Source organism: Phyllostomus hastatus, unplaced genomic scaffold, assembly GCF_019186645.2.
Source record: "Phyllostomus hastatus isolate PE091 unplaced genomic scaffold, TTU_PhHast_1.1 phas_contig_150, whole genome shotgun sequence".
Taxonomy (NCBI): Eukaryota; Metazoa; Chordata; class Mammalia; order Chiroptera; family Phyllostomidae; genus Phyllostomus; species Phyllostomus hastatus.
The window spans coordinates 6,340,160-6,361,229 of record NW_025333611.1 but is presented as its reverse complement, the minus strand read 5'-3'; the positions used below and the strand labels follow the sequence as shown (position 1 = coordinate 6,361,229).

The 21,070-nt window shown below is 53.8% G+C and overlaps 1 protein-coding gene across 2 annotated transcripts in view; it reads right to left on the bottom strand.

The window, feature by feature from the left end:
- The window catches only part of LCP2 (lymphocyte cytosolic protein 2), a 40,809-nt gene that overhangs the window by 7,770 nt on the left and 11,969 nt on the right, over window positions 1-21,070 (bottom strand). Inside the window, exons 4-15 of one of the 2 annotated variants that reach the window (XM_045823310.1) lie at window positions 16,861-16,929; window positions 16,400-16,431; window positions 15,748-15,785; window positions 13,114-13,312; window positions 10,853-10,950; window positions 8,985-9,054; window positions 8,808-8,891; window positions 3,921-3,946; window positions 3,795-3,811; window positions 3,596-3,703; window positions 2,207-2,237; window positions 51-63 (exon numbers count right to left, since the gene is read on the bottom strand). In XM_045823310.1, coding sequence (XP_045679266.1) covers window positions 51-63; window positions 2,207-2,237; window positions 3,596-3,703; window positions 3,795-3,811; window positions 3,921-3,946; window positions 8,808-8,891; window positions 8,985-9,054; window positions 10,853-10,950; window positions 13,114-13,312; window positions 15,748-15,785; window positions 16,400-16,431; window positions 16,861-16,929 — 785 coding nt within the window. The remainder of the gene's footprint in view (window positions 1-50; window positions 64-2,206; window positions 2,238-3,595; window positions 3,704-3,794; window positions 3,812-3,920; window positions 3,947-8,807; window positions 8,892-8,984; window positions 9,055-10,852; window positions 10,951-13,113; window positions 13,313-15,747; window positions 15,786-16,399; window positions 16,432-16,860; window positions 16,930-21,070) is intronic. The other variant, XM_045823319.1, reaches the window with a different exon arrangement.

Here is a 21,070-nt window from a genome sequence, read left to right as displayed (position 1 = left end):
AACAATGAAGGGATGATTGATAAGTTATAAGAAAGCTTTTCTGAACATACCATCATCTTCATCCTGGTAAAGGGAAGAGAAAAAGAAAAGATATTAACCCATCGTCAACACACGATTCCTCAACCATGCAGACATCTCTGTTCTACTTCAGCCGTGCGCGACTCCGCAATTAGCATACCGCGGGGAACAGTAGGACTTGCTGAGTGGTTTGTGGCTTTTTAATACAAACCAGCATCTGAGGACACCCCCACCCTGAGTCTCTCTGTGTCCTTAGCGTCCAGTAGGGTCCGAGGTCTCTAAGAGGGCCTGAGGATGCAATAATCATGACGCCATCTCCTACATGCAATGATTCGTATACGGTATTTCACCCAGTTCCCCTAGCAACCTCTCAGGAACTTCACACCCTCATTTACCAATGGACACATGACACTCAGGAGGGGTTCCTGACTCGCCACGGGTTACAGGACCGGATTCGGCCCCAAGCGTGTCTGACCCAAAGCTCAGCCTTCTGTTGGGCTCCACGGTCCCGTGGCCATGCCTGCACAGAGCATCCCCGTCCTGTTTACCATGTGGCTCACAAGGAGCTCGGCTCAGCACAGCTGGCTGCAGGGCGAGCTCGTGACACGTGCAGGGGGAAGGCAGTGCGCTCTACTCCTCAGATACGAAGTGGAGGAAGAGGCAGAAAGAACCATGTTGCCACTGACCCGTAGACTAAAACTGGCAACTTGGACTTGTTTCGTTAGCACGGCATGCTGGCGATGAACGTGCTGTTGTGAGAATTAAATTAGTTACTACTTGTGCGCTGCGTATGTGGAGTGATCAGTGGAAGTTAGCTGTCATGAGTCTACCACTGAGATGAGGCAAGAAGGATCCCAGCCAGAATGACTCATCCCAGTTACCCAACTGGGAGTCCCCGCACAGGGCTGCATAAATAAACAATGTGTGAGCTCAGGGAATGCCTACAGTGAAATCTCTTTTCAGCACGGTTGCAACCATGTCAGGTCCACGCCGGTGCAAGAATATACAAGTCCCAGATTCTCATGACATGAAGGTCCACCCTTCCGGAGATTGGGAACCCCAGGAATGGGATGTTACCCTTGCTGCCAGCCTAACCCCTTGTCCCCATGACTGCGTGGCCAAGCTGCGGTCCTTGCTATCTCCATAGGCTCCATGGGCATCGCCACCCACCTGCCTTCATTCAAGACATTCCCGAGGCCGGGATGCATTGGGCTTTCTCTTAGGGAGACTGCAGTCTCTGTCCTCCCCATCATCCGATGACCATCACAAATCTCACCGCTAAGAAGTCACCCCTGGCTCCTCGACCCCCAAGGATCGCTCTCCTGCCTTCGCCGCTCTAGCTCATTCCATGATCACAGACTGTTTAGCACATGGCTCCCCTGTCTCCACCACTGACTGCATCTGAACACGCACAGCGTCTAGCACAGAGCTACGGAGCAGCAGGCACTTGGAGGCTGAGCCCTTGAATAGGGGCCGGCGTGTGACAGCTGCAGAGGCTTCGAGGGCAGAGGAGATCAGACAGCTGTGCACTTCTCAGTGAGTATCTTACCCTGTCTGAACTTCGGTCTCCTCTTAGTAAAAGAAAAACTGTGATTCCTCACGGGGCCATTAAATGCAAAGCAGGTATAAAACCAGGTGACCAGCTTTCCTGGTTTGCCTGAAACTGATGAAATTCTTGGAACCACAGCAGTGAGACTTTCACTGCTAAAACTGGGAAAGTCCCGGGCAAACAACTGGTCGCCCAAATGTAGCTAGCTTGCTAACATGAACACAGTAGGCATTCAGTAAGTGCTACCCCGAGCCCTTTCAGGTTGTGGAGGTATTCAAAGGAAAAGAGAGGACTCAGATACTTTGCTGTGGGGCCCAGCCTCTTGGGCATCCCTCCCTTGACTGTCCCCTCCACCCCATAGCCCTTCATCTTGCTATCTGCCATCTGCTAATGGGGCTGCTGTTAACCCAGCCACCCCAGGAGTTCTCAGAGAGACCGGAGCTACACAATGCAGCCTGGCAGGCAGGCAGGACACATGGGGGGGCCCCAACAGGCACAGGACCCAGGAGCCCACTGCATGGAGGCTTTGCTCCGATGTGGACTTCAGTGAAGGCAGGGACAGAGGGAGCCCCGACCTCCACGGAGCCCGCACTGGCCTTCCCCGTGCCGGGCAGTCACCCGACGACATTGTGGACTTACGTTCTCTCTTCTGTCTTGTCCCCATCCGTGCCTGAAATGAATTAGGGCAGAGAGAAAGCACTGAGCACGACGATTTTCCAAGAGCCAGCCTCAGAATATAGATCGTTTCACTTAATCTAATCATGAGAAATCAAACCCATTGAGCCGTGATAAAAATGGAAGGAAAAAAAAAACCCCGGCAGAAAAGAGGGACAGAGGCTGGGGAGGGAGGTCTGGTGACTCGGTGTTCCGGCTGCGAGCTGAGCTGGGCGAGCCTTTCCTCTGTTTAGCTACTGCAGCAAATAATTACACATTAAAAAAAGGGTTAGTCAGCAAACTAACTCCTTAGTAGCTATTAAATTTCATTGAATAGATGTTTTACCCAGCAAATGAGGGCATTTTAGGTAATATTCTCCTCTGCTGAGGGTGTTAGAACAGCACCCTTCGGGCGAAGGGGAGACAGCTGGGAGATGCCGCTGCTTTGGGACGCTCCGCAGACGCACGAGCCAGTCGAGCAGATTTGGTGACAGCTGCCTCAGAGCAGGGACAGGTGGCCCTAGGCCGGGCCCGCATTCCATTCGCCGCAGAGGGACAAGGCCGGAGGGGAGGGGCCGGCGTCTGGAACGGATGTTCCGCCTGCCATCTCAGCCTGGGTTTATTTACCATTCTGATATTTTGTCCTTTATGGTATTTTTTTTTTTGCATTCATTTGGATCTTTTAAAATATTCTGTTAAAACACTAACTCGATCTCTGAGGTTTTTTGGGGTGTGGCCACGCCCTGGCCTGGACTGAACCCTCCCACTAGCCAAGCCAGGGCCAGAGTCATGAATCCTGACTACTCTGATAATCAGAAGCCTTGGCTGTGTCCTTAGTAAGCAGTGGGGGCAGGCCTGACCCCAAATGCATTGGTGCCATTTGGTAAATAGGCCCCCAACACTTCATAGCAAAGTCAGCAGTGCTGGAGCAGACCTCAGGATTCTGCGATGATAAAACGTGGTTGGCGGTGAGGAAGACACTTTCAGTGACCTACAGACCTCCCTCACGATCACCTCTCCGCTGTCTGGATGGGGCACCCACAGGCCAGGTCCAGTTCCCACACCTGTGGCCGGAGCAGGCACAGCCACCACGCTGGCCGGGAGAAGACAAGTCTCCGCAAACGGCAGTTGCGCCCACACTCCCGGTGAAACCGCCCCCTCCTCCTTCCTTGGCCAGACTGCCATTCTCCTCAGAGTGACCTGGGACTCCACCTCCAGCCTAAGGAGCCTGAACATCCCTCCAGCCACAGCAGCGAATGAGCCACGGCTCCCTGGGGAGGCCCAGGATTTCCGGTTCCCGTGCAGAGCTGCTGCTGGGAAGGCTGCTGGGGCATCCACACCCGACGACCAGCTCAAGCAACAGAGGACGCTTACCTTGGCACAGGTGGCTTCTTCGTTGGCAGGGGGCTACTTCTGTCATATCTCTCCGTGGTGGGCGGTAAGGGAGGCTTTGGTATCCTGGGTAAGTGCTCCCCGAGCGGCCTGCAGAGTGGAGAGAAAGGACCCGTGAGATGCAAACCCACATTCCCCAGGGAGACCGTGGTCCCTCCCGCAGACACGGCACGGCACTTACCTGCCCGGGGTTGAGGGCTGCAAGACAGGAGGGTAGACGTGTGAGTGGCCTCATTGTTCGTCAAAGAATAAAGACACAAGACACAACCAGAACGAAAACCAATGACAAGACAGGAAAACAGCTTACCTTGTCAGAAAGTCCTGGTTTCTTTCCTGTAAACGACAAACGGCAGACAGCCTTGAGTTCTGGGCTCGGTCAGCGACGCATGAGGTGTTAAAACACAGTTTGATGAAACCATGAACCGAGTCCTGTGAGGGTGCCGACTGGGTCTGCACCATGAAGAACCACAGACTTCGGACCTGCTTTCTGTGAGCTCAGAGAAGTTAAGTGACTTGCCCAAGGTCACACAGCATTGTGTGCATGCAGGGTTCTGGATTCTGTGCTGCTTTCCCACAATACATTAAAAAGGATTGAATGTCTTTTGATTTTTTATAATATATTTTATTGATTATGCTATTACAGTTGTCCCATTTCCCCCCTTCATTCCCCTCCACCCTGCACACCCTCTCCCACCCACATTACCCCCCTTGAGTTCATGTCCTTGTATCATAAGTTCTTTAGCTTCGATATTTCCCATACTATCCTTGCCCTCCCCCTGTCTATTTTCTACCTACCATCTATGTTACTTATTCTCCATACCTTTCCCCCCTCTCTCCTCCTCCCACTCCCCTGTTGCTAACCCACCATGTGATCTCCATTTCTGTGGGTCTGTTCCTGTTCTAGTTGTTTGCTTAGTTTCTTTTTGTTTTGTTTTAGGTGTGGCTGTTAATAATTGTGAGTTTGCTGTCATTTTACTATAACGTGTTTTTTATCTTCTTTTTCTTAGATAAGTCCCTATAACATTTCATAAAATAAAAGCTTGGTGATGATGAACTCCTTTAACTTGACCTTATCTGAGAAGCACTTTATCTGCCCTTCCATTCTAAATGAAAGCTTGTCTGGACAGAGCAATCTGGGATGTAGGTCCTTGCCTTTCATGACTTTGAATACTTCTTTCCAGCCCCTTCCTGCCTGCAAGTTCTCTTTTGAGAAATCAGCTGACAGTCTGATGGGAACTCCTTTGTAGGTTACTGTCCCCTTATCTCTTGCTGCTTCTAGGATTCTCTTCTTCATTTTTACCTTAGCTAATGTAATTATGATGTGCCTTGGTGTGTTCCTTCTTGGGTCCAATTCTTTGGGACTCTTTGAGCTTCCTGGACTTCCTGGAAGTCTATCTCCTTTGCCAGAATGGGGAAGTTCTCCTTTATTATTTGTTCAGATAAGTTTTCCACTTGTTGCTCTTCCTCTTCTCCTTCTGGTACCCCAATAATTTGGATGTTGGAATGTTTAAAAATGTCCTGGAGGTTCCTAAGCTTCTCCTCATTTTTTTGAATTCTTATTTCTCCATTCTTTTCTGTTTGGTTGTTTCTTTCTTCCTTCTGGTCCACTCTATTGTTTTGAGTCCCAGTTTCCTTCCCATCACTATTGGTTCCCTATGCATTTTCCTTCATTTCTCTTTCATAGCCTGCATTTGTTCATCTAATTTGTGACCAAAATCAACCAGTTCTGTGAGTATCCTAATCACCAATCCTTTGAACTGTGCATCTGATAGGCTGGCTATCTCTCAGTCACTTAAAAGTACTGTTGAGGGGCTTTTAATTCTGTTTGAGCCATCCCCCGCCCCAACCTTTGGTCTGGTCGCGCCTGTTACGTATGAGGTGCAGAGCCTTAGGTGTTCACCAGGGCGGGGCACCCCAGTCGCTGGGTTGTGATGCTGTATGTGGGGGCGGGGTCTAAGAGGGAACAATGGCGCTTACTCTGCTCTCTGTCAGACCTCAGTCCTTTCCGCTGCTTCCCCCGAGCAAACTGGGCCCCTCTGGTGCCAATTCCCGTGTGGGTGGGCTTGTGCACCCCGTGGGTCTTTCCAACAACCTCTCCTGTGAGGCTGGGAGTCTCTCCCTGCACCTCAACCCCCACAGGTATTTTCAATCAGTGCCCCAAGGCTCTGTTTCCCAGCGCTGGGATCCTGGGTTGTGCGCAGTGCCTTGCTTCACAATCCCCGCCTCGCTGGGTCTGCCGGTTGCCACTGGAGTGCTCTGGGCCCACCCACTGCGGTCCTGCATGCCCCGGATGCCTTACCTGCCCGGTCCCAATGCTCAATGCTCTCCGAGCCACAACCCGCGCCCGGCTGCCCGACTCCGCCCCTCCTACCGGTCCGGATGAACGAGTCTATTTTAACTTCTTGGTTGTCGGACTTCCCTACAGTTCAATCTTCTATCAGTTCTGGTTGTTATTCTGTTTCTAAATTGTTGCTGTCCCTATCTTGGTTGTGCGAGGAGGCACAGTGTGTCTTCCTATGCCTCCATCTTGGCCAGAAGTTCTTTTTCTCTGTTTTGATTTTTTAAAATCTCATTGGTCAAGAGGTTCTTTTGTGAAGCCTAAGTTTACCTTTGTATCTGAGGAGAAAAAAACCATTTACCAGGAGGGATTGATTTTCTTCTAATCCTTTGGCACATTTGACATTATATAAAGTACTGTACTTAGTTTCTGGAAAAAGTTTTAACTTGAGGAAGAGGGTTTTAGAAGGTTCTGCCGATAGGCTGCAAATCATTTTGTTTTGGCTTTCATTGGCTGGCCTTCTTTATTCCTTCTTCCCAGCCTCCCTTCCCTCCTTCCTTCCTCGCACTCTTCCTGCAATGCGGACACCATGCAGGCTGCCTGAAGAAACGCTGGGTGCACCCGAGAACTCTGTGTGGCAGTCATTCAAAGCAGTTTATTCTTTATCCCGTCCGAAGTCCCCCAGAGTAGATGTGCACCATGTCTCCAATTAATACACGTACCACTTCACTGGATTCAAGCAAGTCTAGAAGCAAACCTTGTATGACCTTGAACAAGTTATTTAAGGTCTTTGAGTCTCAGTGTCCTCGCCTGTCACATGGGGCTTGTGGATTAAAGCTGCATAGGTTTCAATGAGAGTCAGGTGACACTTTACACGCAGGGTCCGGCACTTCATTCGCATTAGATAGCTCCTCTTGCTTCCCCTCCCCCCGCTCCCTTCTGCACAGCGGCCACCCTAAGGCGAAGGAAGATACAATCCACCTGGTGTTGTTTTTTTATAACATGATATACTTTCTAAAGATGGAGCCCACACCAGGCCCGTGATAGAGCCTAAGAATCTTGTCCCACCATGAAGAAAGAACTCACTGCCTAGTGGGAGAGAGTTTGGGTAGCACTGAAAAAAGTTCATGATTCATAAAACTTTGATTTGGGCTGAAAACCCTACTTTAGAGAGATAACCAGAAAATTTAGATTTATGTCTTCAGGCCTGAATAGATTTTCTTTGAAAAAAAATCTTCTGATTTATACGTATTTTCTGGGCATATAAGGAGTCTTCCATTAAGAGTCTGAGCTTTGGCCCTGGCTGATGAGGCTCAGTGGACTGAGTGCCACCCTGTGAACCAAAGGGTTGCTGGTTTGATTCCCAGTCAGGGCACATGCCTGGGTTGCGGGCAAGGTCCCCAGGAGGGGGCACATGAGAGGCAACCACACACTGATCTTTCCCGCTCTGTCTCTCTCCCTTCCCCCTCTCTAAAAATGAATAAAAACTTTTAAAACAATTAAAATTTTTTTTTAAAGTCTGAGCTTTGTAAGAGGTTGGTTCTCCCAAAACATCACGGACAATGGAGCACATTCAAGGGTAGAGCTGGCGTTGTTCAGAAAGGGTCACTTCCAAAAGGACAAAAACCTTTTGAAAGGTTGGATTTTGCTCAGAAGGCGACTGAAGGATTCGATGTCAACGCTCCACTTTTTTGAAGCTTTGGATGACAGTGGAGGGCAGGGCTGGAGCCCGAGTCGACCCTCCCTGTCTCCATGTTCACGCGACTGGCACAGCCCCCTGCAGTGCACAGTTCTGAACGGAGTCGGCAGCGTAGCTTTGCGGGAGCCAGCAGAGCTGCGAGGCCCTTTCAGGAAAAGAGCAGCGAGCCGCAGCCTCGAATCCGGGGACTGGCTGTGGCTTTGCCGCCAGAGGAGGAGGCTGAGGCCACAGAAGGCGACGGCCTTGCTCTGAGTGCAGCTAAGGAATGGCCGGGGGTGGGGCTGGGGCCTCCCTCCCCAGAACTCTGGTCCACACAAGGAAAATCCACGGTCCTCAATGGCAGGAGGATGTAGCGGAAAAGAGCACCCAACTTTGAAGTCAGAAAGACAAGGGTTCAAATCCTGCACCTAGCTGTACAAAGTTGGAGAAATCACTCAACCCTTCTGAGCCTGTTTCCTCATCTGTGGGGATAATAATACACCCCGCTGTCAGGTTGGCATGAGGATTAGCGATGATGTAGGTAATTATGTTAGGTAACCCACTGGCCCCATAGCAGTGCTCCATAAATGGTAGCCACGTTTTAGAGTTGAATGGAATATAACGTCATGGGGAGGTAGCTGCAATCCAAGAATACCCTGGGTCAATCCTGGGGGGAAAGGGTTGTCGGATACCCACCGTTTGGTCAACTGCACACATACAACAAAAAAGTAACCCTGCCATGTGAACAGCTTGCTAGAGTTTTACAAAGTACTTTTCTTCTTACAGAATACTCACCTTACAAACAAGGGGAGAGCTCTGAAAAAGTGAGGTCTCTCTGGCCAGAGAGCTGCTAAATACAACCAAGGTGGCTGATGACAGGTCCCCCAGACCTCTTGTCTCTCAGCCCGGTCCCTCCCTCTGTACCACGACGCCACCTGCACCGCCTTCGGGGGCACACTGAGAGGAGTGCGCACAGCATGGGGAAGCAGGCCCAGCACACGGCCAAGGCCAGGCTGCTCTGGGCTTGGGTCTCTACTGGGTAGCTGAGTGATCGCGGGGCGTTACCTCTGTGTACCTCAGCCTCAGTTTCCTCATCTGTAAAATGAGGACGTTTAACAGCACCCACTTCACAGTGCCGTGGGGCTAGTTCAGTGAGATGCTGTGTGTGGGAAGCATGCAGTAAGCGCTCTATAAATGTTGGCCGTTATTATCATGCGTCAACTGTGAATGATACCCACCCAGCGGGAAGGGCTCTCTGTCAAAAGGCGCTAATGAACGGTCGAGGGGAGGCTTCTTGCTTCTGTCCACGGAAGGAGCAGGGACTGGAAGGGAGGAGACTGGAGTCAGTGACAGGAAGAACGGGGTTGGCCGGGCGGGGTGGGGGGGCACCATGGGCAAGGGAGAGCGGCACTTACTCTTGGCGGTTTTGTGGGCTCTACTTCTGCCAGGCTCTTCGTGGTTGGGCTGGGGTATGGGGAGGGGCTGCTTGAAGAAAAAAACTCAAGTGTTAGGAAGTGCTTCCAACACATCAGCAGGTCCTGCTGGCTTTATCTCCCCAAATACGTCTGAGTCCGTGCACTTTCCCCCGTGTCCACATCCCACCCACAGACGTACACCTTCAGTTCCTGCCTGGATAGCACCTGCTCTGCCCTGGCTCAGCCGAGGTGACCTCTGTGTGGCAGCGGAGTGAGCGTGCCGCTCCCCGGACAAGCCCCTTGGCAGCTCCTGTCCCACTGGGGACACAGTAGAAACTCACTGTGGCCCGCCAGGCCCTGCCTAAGCTGGCTCCTGTCCCTCCAACCCCTTCTCTACGCTACGCCCCTCTCCAGAGCCCACTGGGGACCCCCTACTGTAAGTGTCTTCTCGCTCACACTTACGCCCTCTTTGGCATCTCTGCACTGGTGTTTTCCTCTGCCTGGAGCCTTCTTTCCAGCTCTTGGCACAACCAGCTCACTCTGTCCAGCACAGTGTCACCTTCCCACCCGTCACCGCATCCCTGGGTCTTCTGTCTCCCTGACCTCACCTTACCACTCAGATGATCTCGTTTATACTTCTGTTCACTTGTGTATTATCGGTACCCCCCTGATTGAATCGAAACTTCATGAGAGCAGGGAGCTTATTTGTCTTTTTGCGCCCTACTCCCAGCAGCTAGGACACCGCTGGGCACACAGTAGCTGCTCAGTAAACGTCTGCTGAGTGAATTGTGCATCCCAATAGTGGAGATTACGGCCCTGACCGGCGTGGGTCAGTGGACTGGGCATCATCCTGCAAAGGGAAGGGCTGCCAGTTCCACTTCCGGTCAGGGCACACGCCTGGGTTGCGGGCCAGGTCCCCAGTTGCAGGCGTCAGAGAGGCAACCAATCGATGTCTTTCTCATGCATCGGTGTTTCTCTCCCTCTCTGTCTCCTTCCCTCCCCCTCTCCCTAAAACTAAATAAAATCTCTCTAAAAAAAAGGCGGAAATTATGACCTTCAGATTGCAAAAGCAAAATGCATTTGTAGGTAAGTTCAGCTCCGGTGAGACCCCTTGGCAAGAAAACTGCACGAGCAGGAGGGAGCCATCTGTTCTTAGACGGGAGGTCCTGACTGGGGCGTGGTCTAGATTTTGACCTTTGGGGACAACACATCCTCTTTCGCTTCAGGCCCTGGCACCTTGGCATTTGCACAGCTGTTAGAGTGCCAGACCCCCCGTGAAGAGAACACATTTCCAGGCATTGAGTCCTGACCCTGAACTTCTCAGATCTCTCTGGGTAATTTATTAGAACCCTAGGACCAGAGGCTGTAAGCTTGGAGAGAGAGGACAAGGGGTTGCTGCCTCTCTCTTCCTGAGTTCACTGCATCATCATAAACCCAATAGTCTCCTAGGAATTTGCCCGCGGAATTTCCGGCGTTGGCCTGCAGGTGGCGCAAGACGTTTTTTTTTGCTGAGAGGTGAGTTGGGATCCTTGAAACACCCTAGGCGCCATTGACTTAACTCAGTTCTCTTATTTCAAAAGTAGGCGACAATAGCACAATACATATGGTAAGGAGATTTTTTATTATCCAATTAGTTTATGTTGTTTGTGGTAAAAAGAAAATACCGATAAGTGTTAAGACGTGAATAAAAATCACGAGTATTTCATTCCCCACCCCCAAAAAACCCCCCACGACACTGGGAGTACTTGGTGTGCATTTTCCTGGCCTTACTGGTTAGAATGAGAGGAAAGTGTGTATCGTCTTCTTTCTCTCTGACAGAGGAATCGTTGGAGGGGACACCAAGGGCAGGGAGGAGCGAGGGGGCCTACCGTGTGGCTCCGGCTGGCCGGCGGGGGCGGGAGGGCAGCCATCGGTCTCTGGGGCGGCACGGGCGGCTGCTGTGGGCCTTTCCCGGAGAGGGGCCGGTCTGTGAAACGCAAGCGCATTACGGGTGAGGGTGGGCCACACGCAGGCTTTTTCGGGTATAGGCCCTGCGCCCAGTGCTGCGTGTCTCGGGCCTCCGGGGCCCTGGACCCCGCAGACTCCCGCCAGCTTCAACGCTAGCGTGGGCTCCGGCAGCAAGGATTTGTCTGCGCCTGCGTTACAGCGGTGGGCAGTCGGAGACACGTGCACGCCCGGGCACAGCAAGGCATACCCAGCTGCCCGGGCAGGGTGAAGTCCACACTCTGGGCTCACGGAGACCGTGCTCGGGGCCCCTTTCCTTCCCCTCACCAATGCTCTGGGCGGCCCTGCTTCCTCCTACTTCCTCCTTGGCTCATCTCGTCCCTTGGAGGGAGGAGCTGGTCTCCGACTCCCTTGCCAAATCACAGACTCAGAGCCGGTTCACCGTGCCGTGCCCTGGACAGCCGCTCCCACTTTTCCGGTCATCCGGAACTATCCCTGCGCCAGGTTTACAGGCCGACAATGTCCCCGCCCCTCCCACAGGGAAAGGCCAGGACTGCGAGTGCCGAGCGGCGGCCTCCTTACATTTTTGTGCCCCGGTTGCCTCTCTGAGTCCCTTGCCCTAGTCCCTGTCCTCGAGGGGCATTACCTGTCCCTGGAGAGTGGGGCTTAGAGCTAGGGCGAGCCCGGTCCAGTCCCACCCCACTCCACCCACACTGGCCACCTCTCCGGTCTTCTGATGCGCCATGCCCCTACGAACCTCGGGACCTTTGCACGGCCACTCCTCCTGCTTAGAACGCGCTCCTTTCCCCCAGCTCTCCTCACTTAGCCTCGCCCCCGCTCATCCTTTAACTTTGAGTTCAACTGTCACATCCTCGGGGAAGCAAACCCAGACTAGACACACACCCCAGCCTCGTCTCCCGCACCCCTCTTCCTGAGTATGTATCATGTTTGAATGAGACCGTTTTGTGACTCATTCACTTGATGTTGCCTCACCCACTGGACTGTGAATTCTTTACAGTGAAGAGTGTCTTACTCACTCTGTATCTGCGTAACTGACACATACAAGGTACTCAATAACTTAGTTATTTCTTCTCTGGGCCTCAGTTTCCCTATATGTGAAAAAGGCCTTGGTAATTGTTGCCCTTGTCCCAGAGAGTGCTTAAAAAACACAAAATAAAGTCTACATAGAGTTTACGGAAGGGCTGTACAACGGCCAAGAGTTGTATAGCTACAGGATTCATGGTATTAATTTTTTGTGATACTGATCACCACCTTTCTAGCATACCCCGTGATATTCTATTATCTATTATGCAAGTGTATGTGGCTATTGTCTGTTGCCACCCTACTAGAATGCAAGCCCCGTGAGTCCAGGTCTGTATCACTCCTGATAATTTCAACTCTCAGCACTTAGAACGATGTAAGTGTTCCCCACCCTGGTCCTCACCAGCTCCTAGCAGGAGACCAGTGAGTTCTGGTGAACGAATGACTGAATGAATAAGTGAATGAGGGAGAAATGGGCTGACAGAAACAGAGAGACAGTGAAGATCTTAAATACTGTTTGAAGTGATTTAAAGCTGTGGTCAAACCCCACTCAGTATGGTCAGGTTTATTCTGACAGTCTGTGGGCGGCCGTGCTGCCTAAGAGTTGATCAAACAGTGGGGAGAAACAGGAAAGCAGTCTTGAGTGTCTAAGTAACACAGAACAAGTTTTTACTGCCAAACAACCTCTAGCGGCAATTCGGCACTGATATCAGCCATCCCGGGCTGCAGTATTAATAGTCCTCACAGCAGCCCTGGCTGGCGTTCCTCAGTGGATTGAGCACCGGCCTGTGAACCAAAGGGTCACCAGTTTGATTCCCAGTCAGGGCCCATGCCTGGGGGGTGTGTGCAAGAAGCAACCACACATTGATGTTTCTCTCCCTCTCTTTCTCCCTCCCTTCCCCTCTGTCTAAAAATAAATAAAATAAAAATAATAGTCTTCATAGCACACCTATGTGGTCTGTATTATGATTATCATCATCCTATTTCACAGACAAGGAAACTGAGGTGCAGAGAGGTAGAGTCACTTGCCCAAAGCTGGCATCAGCACGCAGGGCTTTCTGCTACGTGGACACCGACCTCCCGTGCGTCCGTGGGGGCTGGGGCTGGGGCTGGGGGCTGGGGGCGGGGCTGCCAGGGCCCTTACCGATGTACATGGAGTTGGAGTTGGAGAACGGCTTGGCGGGCAGGATGGAGTTCTGCAGAGCTTCCTCGTCGTTGGAGGGTGGGGGCTCGTAATCGGCATCGTCCTCCATGGGCGCCTCTTCCTCCTCGTTGGGGGACTCATAGTCACCGTCGTCCTCCGCGTCCTCATCCTCATTGGGACTCTCATAGTCATCTTCCTCCTGCCGACACAGGGTCGGGGACAGAGCCATTTGCAGAGCGGCTCCTCGGTGGCACTCAGCGCACCTGTGTCTGCTCTGTCCCTGCCAAGCTCCCAGGGGTACTCTCGCGGGGACGGGCAGCACCGAGGTGGTGACACCCATTGTACAGATGGGCACACTGAGGTCAGGGAGCACAGTGTCACAGGGCCAGCAAGTCGTGGACTTGGGGCCACTATCAAGGTCTTCAGGCCACGAGGCCGGTGCGTTTTCCTCTGCAACCGAGAAAAGCCGAAGAAAGAGGAGGACCCTGGACTAGAGGTGCGGGAGGCCCGGCTCCGTGATGAGTGACCATGTTTTCTACCCCAGGCATCACCAAGAGGAAGACTTAAACACCTGGAGCATCTGCGATGCCCCAGGTCCCTGGCCGGTTCTGTCCTAGCGTGCCTACGCTCAAAAAATGTCTTTTCATGACAACCCAGTGCAGCACCCGTCTGTTTGGCTGAGGGTGTAGAAACAACAGCTCATTTTTCACGGCCTCTGACGCTGAGTTTGAAGCTGCTCCCTTGCAAAGATACTCTCTCTACATTTAAAATTTTGTATTGTACTGAATGTGCACTTCTCGGTGGCTCTCGGGAAAGTCAGCCCCAGGGGCCGGGTGATTGCCTCTGAAGCAGCCCAGGAGAGTGGACAGTCACGGGAATGGGGTCCCATCTGCCGCACAGTGGCTTATCGCTTTCATGCCAAACTCAAAGGCCACAGAGGAACTCAAGGCATTTCTCTGCAGCTGAGGGTGGTGTGCAAAGAAGCAATGGGAGCTTGCAACTTGATAAGGAGAGATAATCTAGAAATCCTGCCGGCCCTGCTAGGTGGCTCAAGGAAGACCCGGTTGTTCAAGGGGAAGATTCCTGTGAGAAGTTTTGACTTGAGGAGCATTTGAAAAATACCCATTGGAAGGCAAAGTGAGGGCGGAGCGTCTCCCTGAACCCGGAAGAAGGCCTGTCCCGTCATCGACAGCTTAAGGGTGGGGGGCTTGGAAACCGTGACAAGCAGGGCATCAGTTCAGCGGCCTCAGGCCCCCCCAGCCCTGGCTGACCACCCCTAGGCTGACGGGGCACCCCAAGCTGCTCTCAGCCCACCCCCTCCGGGCCCGTGGCTCCTGGCTTCCCAGCAGGCTTTTATCCCGTAACCTTCTCCAGCAGCTGACCTTTCTTTTTCTCTTCTAGAACAATTGCGTAGGAGCCAGCGATTTGGCTCCTAAATTTGTACGCATGGTTTTGTCCCTAATCCTATTCTGCCATGTGTCCGTGTCATCTGTGTTGTGGAATGCTCATACAGTGGGTTTGTTATCTCCACCCCGAGCCCCAGAGCCCCGGTGCCATGCCAGGCAGCCGTGGAGGCCCCGAGTTTTATGCTCAGCGGCTCATGGAGACCTTCTGCGTGGAGAGAGCCCTGGAGAGACCAGCCGCAGGCGGAGCCCGGCCCAGGAGGGACTTGGTGGCGGGCAGTGGCAAAGATGCAGCTTCTGTGCGAATGTGCAAACATTTCAGGGGAAGCTCCAGTCTGTTTTCCCTTTTGCACAAAATACATCTGTTGTGTTCTGTTCCTTTGTGTTCAGGCAGAAAGCACAGACGTAGCTGGCATGCTTCTCAGATGCAATGCTTTCTTTTGCCAGAATCCCAATGGGACAAGGAACATGGTCCTAAAGGCACAGAGACAGCCACTTACCAAAAAGACCATAGGCCTGAGGGTCGGGCCACCTGGTCGTAGGCTGGTCTCTAACGAGCTGAGTGGCTCTGATCAGTCAGGCTCTCCAGTGGGCTCAGCTACTTCAGCTGTGAAATCCACAGATGGACTCTGATCCCCCGCAGAGCCTTAGCCTGCATCCAACTTCCTGCGCACTGGCTGCGTGTGTGGGCTAAGGGGCCGAGGGTGTGCAGAGCACATCAGAATCTCCAAGGGATCCCCGGGACCCCTGACATGTAAACCTCCGCAGGACGAGACTTTCCCTGGGGTCTTTTCAGAGCTAAAGCTCGATTCTGAAATCCCCTTCCTACTCTGTCACCGGGGGGACTTCGGTGCATGAGAAAAGCTACTGTAAAGCTATTTTAATGTAGGGCAGGGGTTGGGGGAAGGCCCTGCTGGTAATGGTGGCTTTCAGTGTAGTCTGCATGCTGCAGCCTGCGGGCCACAAGCGGCCCAGCCTCCGTGTTCGTGAGAGAAGGCTGGTCGGCACACAGCCAGGCCCGTTCCCTCGGGTCTCCTCCACGGCCGCGTTTGTGCGGCCAGGACAGAGGCGAGCAGACGGGGCTGTGACCACATGGACGGCGAAGCCGAGAATGTGCACGATGTGGCCTTCGCAGACCCATTTCCTGACCGCGGGTGGGTCCACTGTCATCTAATTCGAGCCCTGGCTCCCTCCTGCAAGGCACTTACTGCCGAGGCCCAGCCATACTCACGAAGGAGGACCAGCCCCCGTTGTCTTCCTCGTGGCTCTCTGCGGAAGAAGACAGCAGCGCCGTTAGCAGCAAGGAAGCCGCCGGAAAGCAAGCAACAGCAGCCCCCTCTCCCACCCGGGGCCCTCCCACGTCACTTCTCTGGCTCAGCCTCCATCCGTCCTCCGCACACCTGGGCGTCAGCCCCAGGACGCCTACCTGAGGGGTTCACGCTACCAGAGGGTACTGGGGTGGGGGCGCTTAAACTTTCCCGGGTATAAAATCCACCAAGAGCGCTTTAAAGTCTGTGCAACATGATGGTTGAAACCCTGCTTTAAAGACTCAGAAGCCTGGGGCTGGCTCCACCCAACATGCTCATCCGGAGCCTGGGTTTCCCCACACCGACCCCCTAATAACCCCCATCCCGCCACAGAGTTCTCGCTGTGTCCCTGCAGAGGGTCCTGGAGAAGCAGGGGCCACACACCAATGGCCCAGCTTAGTGACGTCTCTCCTCCCCTGATTCTGGACCCAAACCCTTTTCTGAGTAAGAGCTAGCTGACAGGCAAGTGAGTAAGGCCACCCACATGCCACCCGAGGAGCCCGAGGAAGCAGCAGACACACTGAAGCATCAGTCACCTCCTAAAGCCACCACTGCCCTCCACCCCCAGACCTTTACCTATTTCCTCAGGAAACCGGTGGACTTGGGGTCTGCAAAGACAAACAGCATCGCATTAACGTCCTTCCCGCCCCCGGGGCGCTCCTCTTTCCTCAACCCAGCCCTGCAGGAGGGGCTCCCAGTGGAGAGTACACCTCACCACCCAGGACTGGTGTGGCCTGGTTGCTTGGCAACCAGGGCCAGACTGCCCCCAAATTCTAGGAACCACCAAAGCCACAGTGATGGTGCCACTGGCAGCTCGTGACTGCCTGACTGTTTAGGGGAAGTTCCCCTGACGTCCCAGGCCCAGGGGCAGGGGGCAGGGGGCAGGGGAGGGAGAGGGGGAGGGAACACCCTCCCCTCGTGGGACAGAAGGAACACGCACGAAAAATGGGCAAAATCAGTTCTGCGCCTCCCCTACAAGGTCCGACTTGGGTTCAGACGTTCTCCACGGGTCACTTCAGCGCCCTGGGCCCACTCACTTGCGCGGGGCGAAAATGCTCCTCCTCTCTTCGTTCTTGTTGATTTCTTGACTTAACTTACTGAGAATCCTACAAGACAAAGGCACAGAGAGGTGACGAAACAATCAGACCCCAAGCTTCCCACTGAGACCTGGTGCTCCTTGACTTGTCTGCTCCCAGGCACCTCCTCCAGGCTCCTCCCGTCTGGCCCTTCAGCCGGTGTCCCCCCCCCGGTGGGTCTTCTGCTCCCCACTTCCTCCCAGAGCCTGTCGCCATCACCCTGCCACCAGCCCCTGCTGCCACCCAGAAACCCTGTGTGTCTGGCCCAGCCCACCCAGCCTGGCCCCGAGCCTCCCTTAAAGACTTGTGGGCCCCCACCTGGCTCCCCCTTCCCTGAAGCCCCGCAGCCTGGAGATCTGGAGATTTATCGAGTTAGGGCTCCCAGGGCTGAGGCACCCCGAGTCTTGGTTTGGTGCCCCCGGGGTGAGGTCCGGCTTCTGGGAATCCTCCTGTCATCTGTAAGAATCAGCTGCTCTTCCTGTCCCTCTTGACAAGAGCTCCAGAGGCTGTTCATTAGCCTGTATCTCCTTCCATTGTCCCCTCCCTCCTCAGTGATATGGATTCTTATAGAAAGTTGGAGAAGTATTTCTAATCCAGGAACAGCCTGCAGAGTGGGAGACTCCCTCCATCACCCATGCCGTGAGGCCCACCTCGGCCAGGACCCTCAGAGACACTCCTAGGTCCTGAGAGCTGAGACTGGCGAATCCCCAAACGCCAGGGCAGGGAGGGCCTCCTGCAGCAGGACTGCCCACAGGCCAGCCCTAGCAAGAGGTGCCCAGTCCCTGGCATCTCTGGAACGTTCGGGACACGGGACCCCAGCCTCCCTTAGTGCCCGCTGCTGACACCAAGGAGGTAAACAGCTGGGAGGAGCCTCAAAGATGATCTGGTCTAATGTCACGTTACAGATGGCCCAGACAAAAGAAGGGACAGGCCCACCTGTGGGTTCATGACAAAGGCCACCCCTCTCCCCACAACACAGAAGCTGGGCTCCCTGGTGTCCAGAGTCCGAGACAGCACGCTTTTACCGTGTGTTCTCGCCGTCCTTGAGCAGTGAACCCTGTCGAGCCTGCGGCCCACCTGAGAATGCCACTACCTTCCTTCTGCGGAGGACTGTCTCAAGGTGACATGTTTGGCCTCAAACAAAATCGCTACGGTAGCGAAGGCGGTCCTTGGCACCCGCCACTTCTCTCCTTCACGACCATGGCCTGTCTGCGTGCGGCCCAGACACCTGCCTCCGCACCTGCGTCTTGTGCTCTGAGCCCTCCTCTCGCACTAGAATGACAGCTATCCCAGGGGGACTTGGAGGACAGGGGAGAGAGGGCTGTCACAGCGTCACTGATGGATTTCACGCTTCACTGACCGCCCCTCCCACCCAGGGAAGGCGCTTTGAAGCGCTGGGGCTTCCCAGTGTCGCTGGTGACAGGGTCCTTTTGTTTCCTGTAAGTGATTGTTCTGGGAAACCAGGGGAGTCCCTCTCCTCCCTCCTCCTCCTCCTCGAGTGAGCGTGGGGGACGGAAGGGTTCCTACAGAGCCAGCAGGGGACCCCTAGTGGTGTCCTGCGCACTGGCCAGGTGAGGAGGTGGCAGCTGATGCCACTCCCTTCCACACCCCCCCCCCCCATTCAGCGAAATGCAGTCCCTGCTAAGGCGCCTCCCAACACAAAACCAAGATCCCTGCTCTCAAGGAGCTTACCCACTAGTTAAGAGAGACAGACAATAAACAATGCACATTTAAGGAAGTGAAATTCTAGATAAGAACCGTGTATATAAACATGCAGTGGGGGTGGTGGGGGCTGGGTGCGGGGGGGACGGAGTGCAGGGGAGGGGTGCGGTTGCAGTTGAAAATGAGCCGGCCCCCCTGCCGTGACTTGCCGAAGGTGGGGCTGGGCCACACCTCACGCCCCCACCCGCAAGGCCCAGGGCCCGGCTGGGCTCCGTCGACGGGCTCACGAAGCTGCTTTGATCCTGGAAGGACCTCCTGCTCTCCACAGAGGCACTTCTCCCCAGCAGTATCTTCAGCAGCCAGGCTGGAGGCTAAGGAAGGAAGCGCCCGACCGCAGCCCCAGCAGAGGAGAAGCAGAGGGCTGAGAGAGCAGAGCAGGGCCCGCCGCCGCGGCTCAGGGCTGTGATCGGGCTCCTAGGGCTCCTCCTCTCCTGTGGGCCTCGGAGGGCGCCTCGCCAGCCAGCTGGGACCCAGCTGGGGAGCAAGCGGACCAGGTGGCCAGGCTGGAGGACAGGGCAGGAAGGCAGTGGCTACCTCTGTGTGCAAAGTTGTCCCCCACTCCCACACCCTGGAGGACCAAGTGACAGTGAGTGGCCGGAGGTGACTCATTCCTCCTCCTCCCCACAAACCTCAGGCCTCACTCAGAACCAGGGAGAGGGGTGGAGGGGGATGGGCAGCTGGTAGACCTAGGTTTCCGCTTTGCCTCCTTTTAGGGACAAACGGGTTCAGGAAGAGGGGCTGAACCCTCCGGCAAGCAGTTGGGCCATTGTCACCGGGGGGAACCCTGCCATGACCTGGGTCCCCACCTGGCTGCCCACCCACCCCCAGCTCCCTGCAGGATGGGGCTGGTCTGACTTCTCAGGTAAAGGCCTCCCCTGGTGATGTTAGAAGCACAGAGGTGGGGTCTGCGCCGAGGGTCTGGCTGCAGCGTCCTGCGCCCAGGCAGAACCCACCCTGTGACCTCAAGCTAGGCATTGGCCCTCCGTACACATTTAAATATGAAACTCATAATATGGTTTTTACAAAAGTAACCTCCCAATGGGTGTCGGCAGACTGGAACGCATTCTCGACGGGTACCCTGACCTCCTGCTCAGCTGTGCATTGGCTTTGACCTGCGCCCTCCCAAGGGGGCTCCATTTCCCCATTGAAAAGAATTCGGGGCATCTCCGGGAGACTGACCACCTCTGCGGACAGAGACAGCCCTTCTCACCAGGATCCGCATTCTGACGAAACCTGCTCAAGACTGATTTTCTTTTTTTTCAACCGTGGGGGAAGGAAGTAGAGAGATTCAGAGGAGTGCGATCTTGTTTCGGTCGGCTGCACATAAATACAGTTTCCGCCCCGTAGCCCTTCAGGGTAAGGATCATAGAAAATGCACCCACACACTAGGGACCGGAATGAGGAAGTATTGACTATTGATATGCGTTGAGGAGGGTACCAGGCAACTCGTGTGGGCCTCCTCCTTAAAAATCCCCGTGAGTTCATCCTTTTCCCTGGCACAGAGGAGGAAGCCGAGGCCCAGAGACACTGGAAGTGACTGCCCCCACATGCCACCGCTGGGAGGAGGCACAGCCAGCGTTCGAACCTGCAACTCCCTCGCTCCAAAGCCCATGCCTTTGTCTTCTTTCATTCCCCGCCCACTTTATCAGGACAGAATAATTAGTCAACATGTGATGTTGTGCTCACTGGGATTTTGCATGAAATAGTAAGAATAGCTCACCCTTTTCCCATGCATTTTATTGCTTCCCCATCATTTCCTCTAACCTTCCTACTGGCCCTTCGAGGTAGGTTTTCTCCGCACTCTCTTCTCTCCTCTGGACTTTAATTCCACGTGTACTAGGAAGTTGAAACTCCACTGCCGGAAGTTCCCTACAGTCCCCTGGTGCTCCTTTCGTGTTTTATTTTAACCGTCCTGTGCGTTTCACGTGGGGTGGTTTCCATGGCTGCGTCTTCACGTTTACAGGCATTCTCTTCTGCAATGTCTGATCTGCTGTTAGGCCCAGGCAGTGCACTTTTTATTCCTGACATGACAGTTTTTATCTCTAGAAGTTCTGTTTGGGTCCTTCTGTATTTTTCATGCTTCACCTTCACTTTTTGAACACAGGGGCTACCATGGTGTGACTCTGGCCTGCTGCTTCTCCCGCCTCCTGTGTGTCGTGGCTCAGCTTTGATGCCTTGGTTTTCCTCCTCGTAGTAGGTCATGCTTTTCTGCTCATTTGCATACCTTTTCACCTCTGATTAGGTGCTTGATACTGTGAATTGTGCTTGGTCAGGTGATGGATGTTTCTGTATTCCTGTAAATATTTCTGAGCTTTATTTTAGCATGCAGTTCTGTTACTTGGAGGCAGTTTAATTTGTTTTTTTTTTGTTTTTTTTTCCAGTCTTGCTCTTAAGATTTGCTAGGTAGGGACAGACAATCTTTTAGACTACGGCTAATGATTGCCCACTA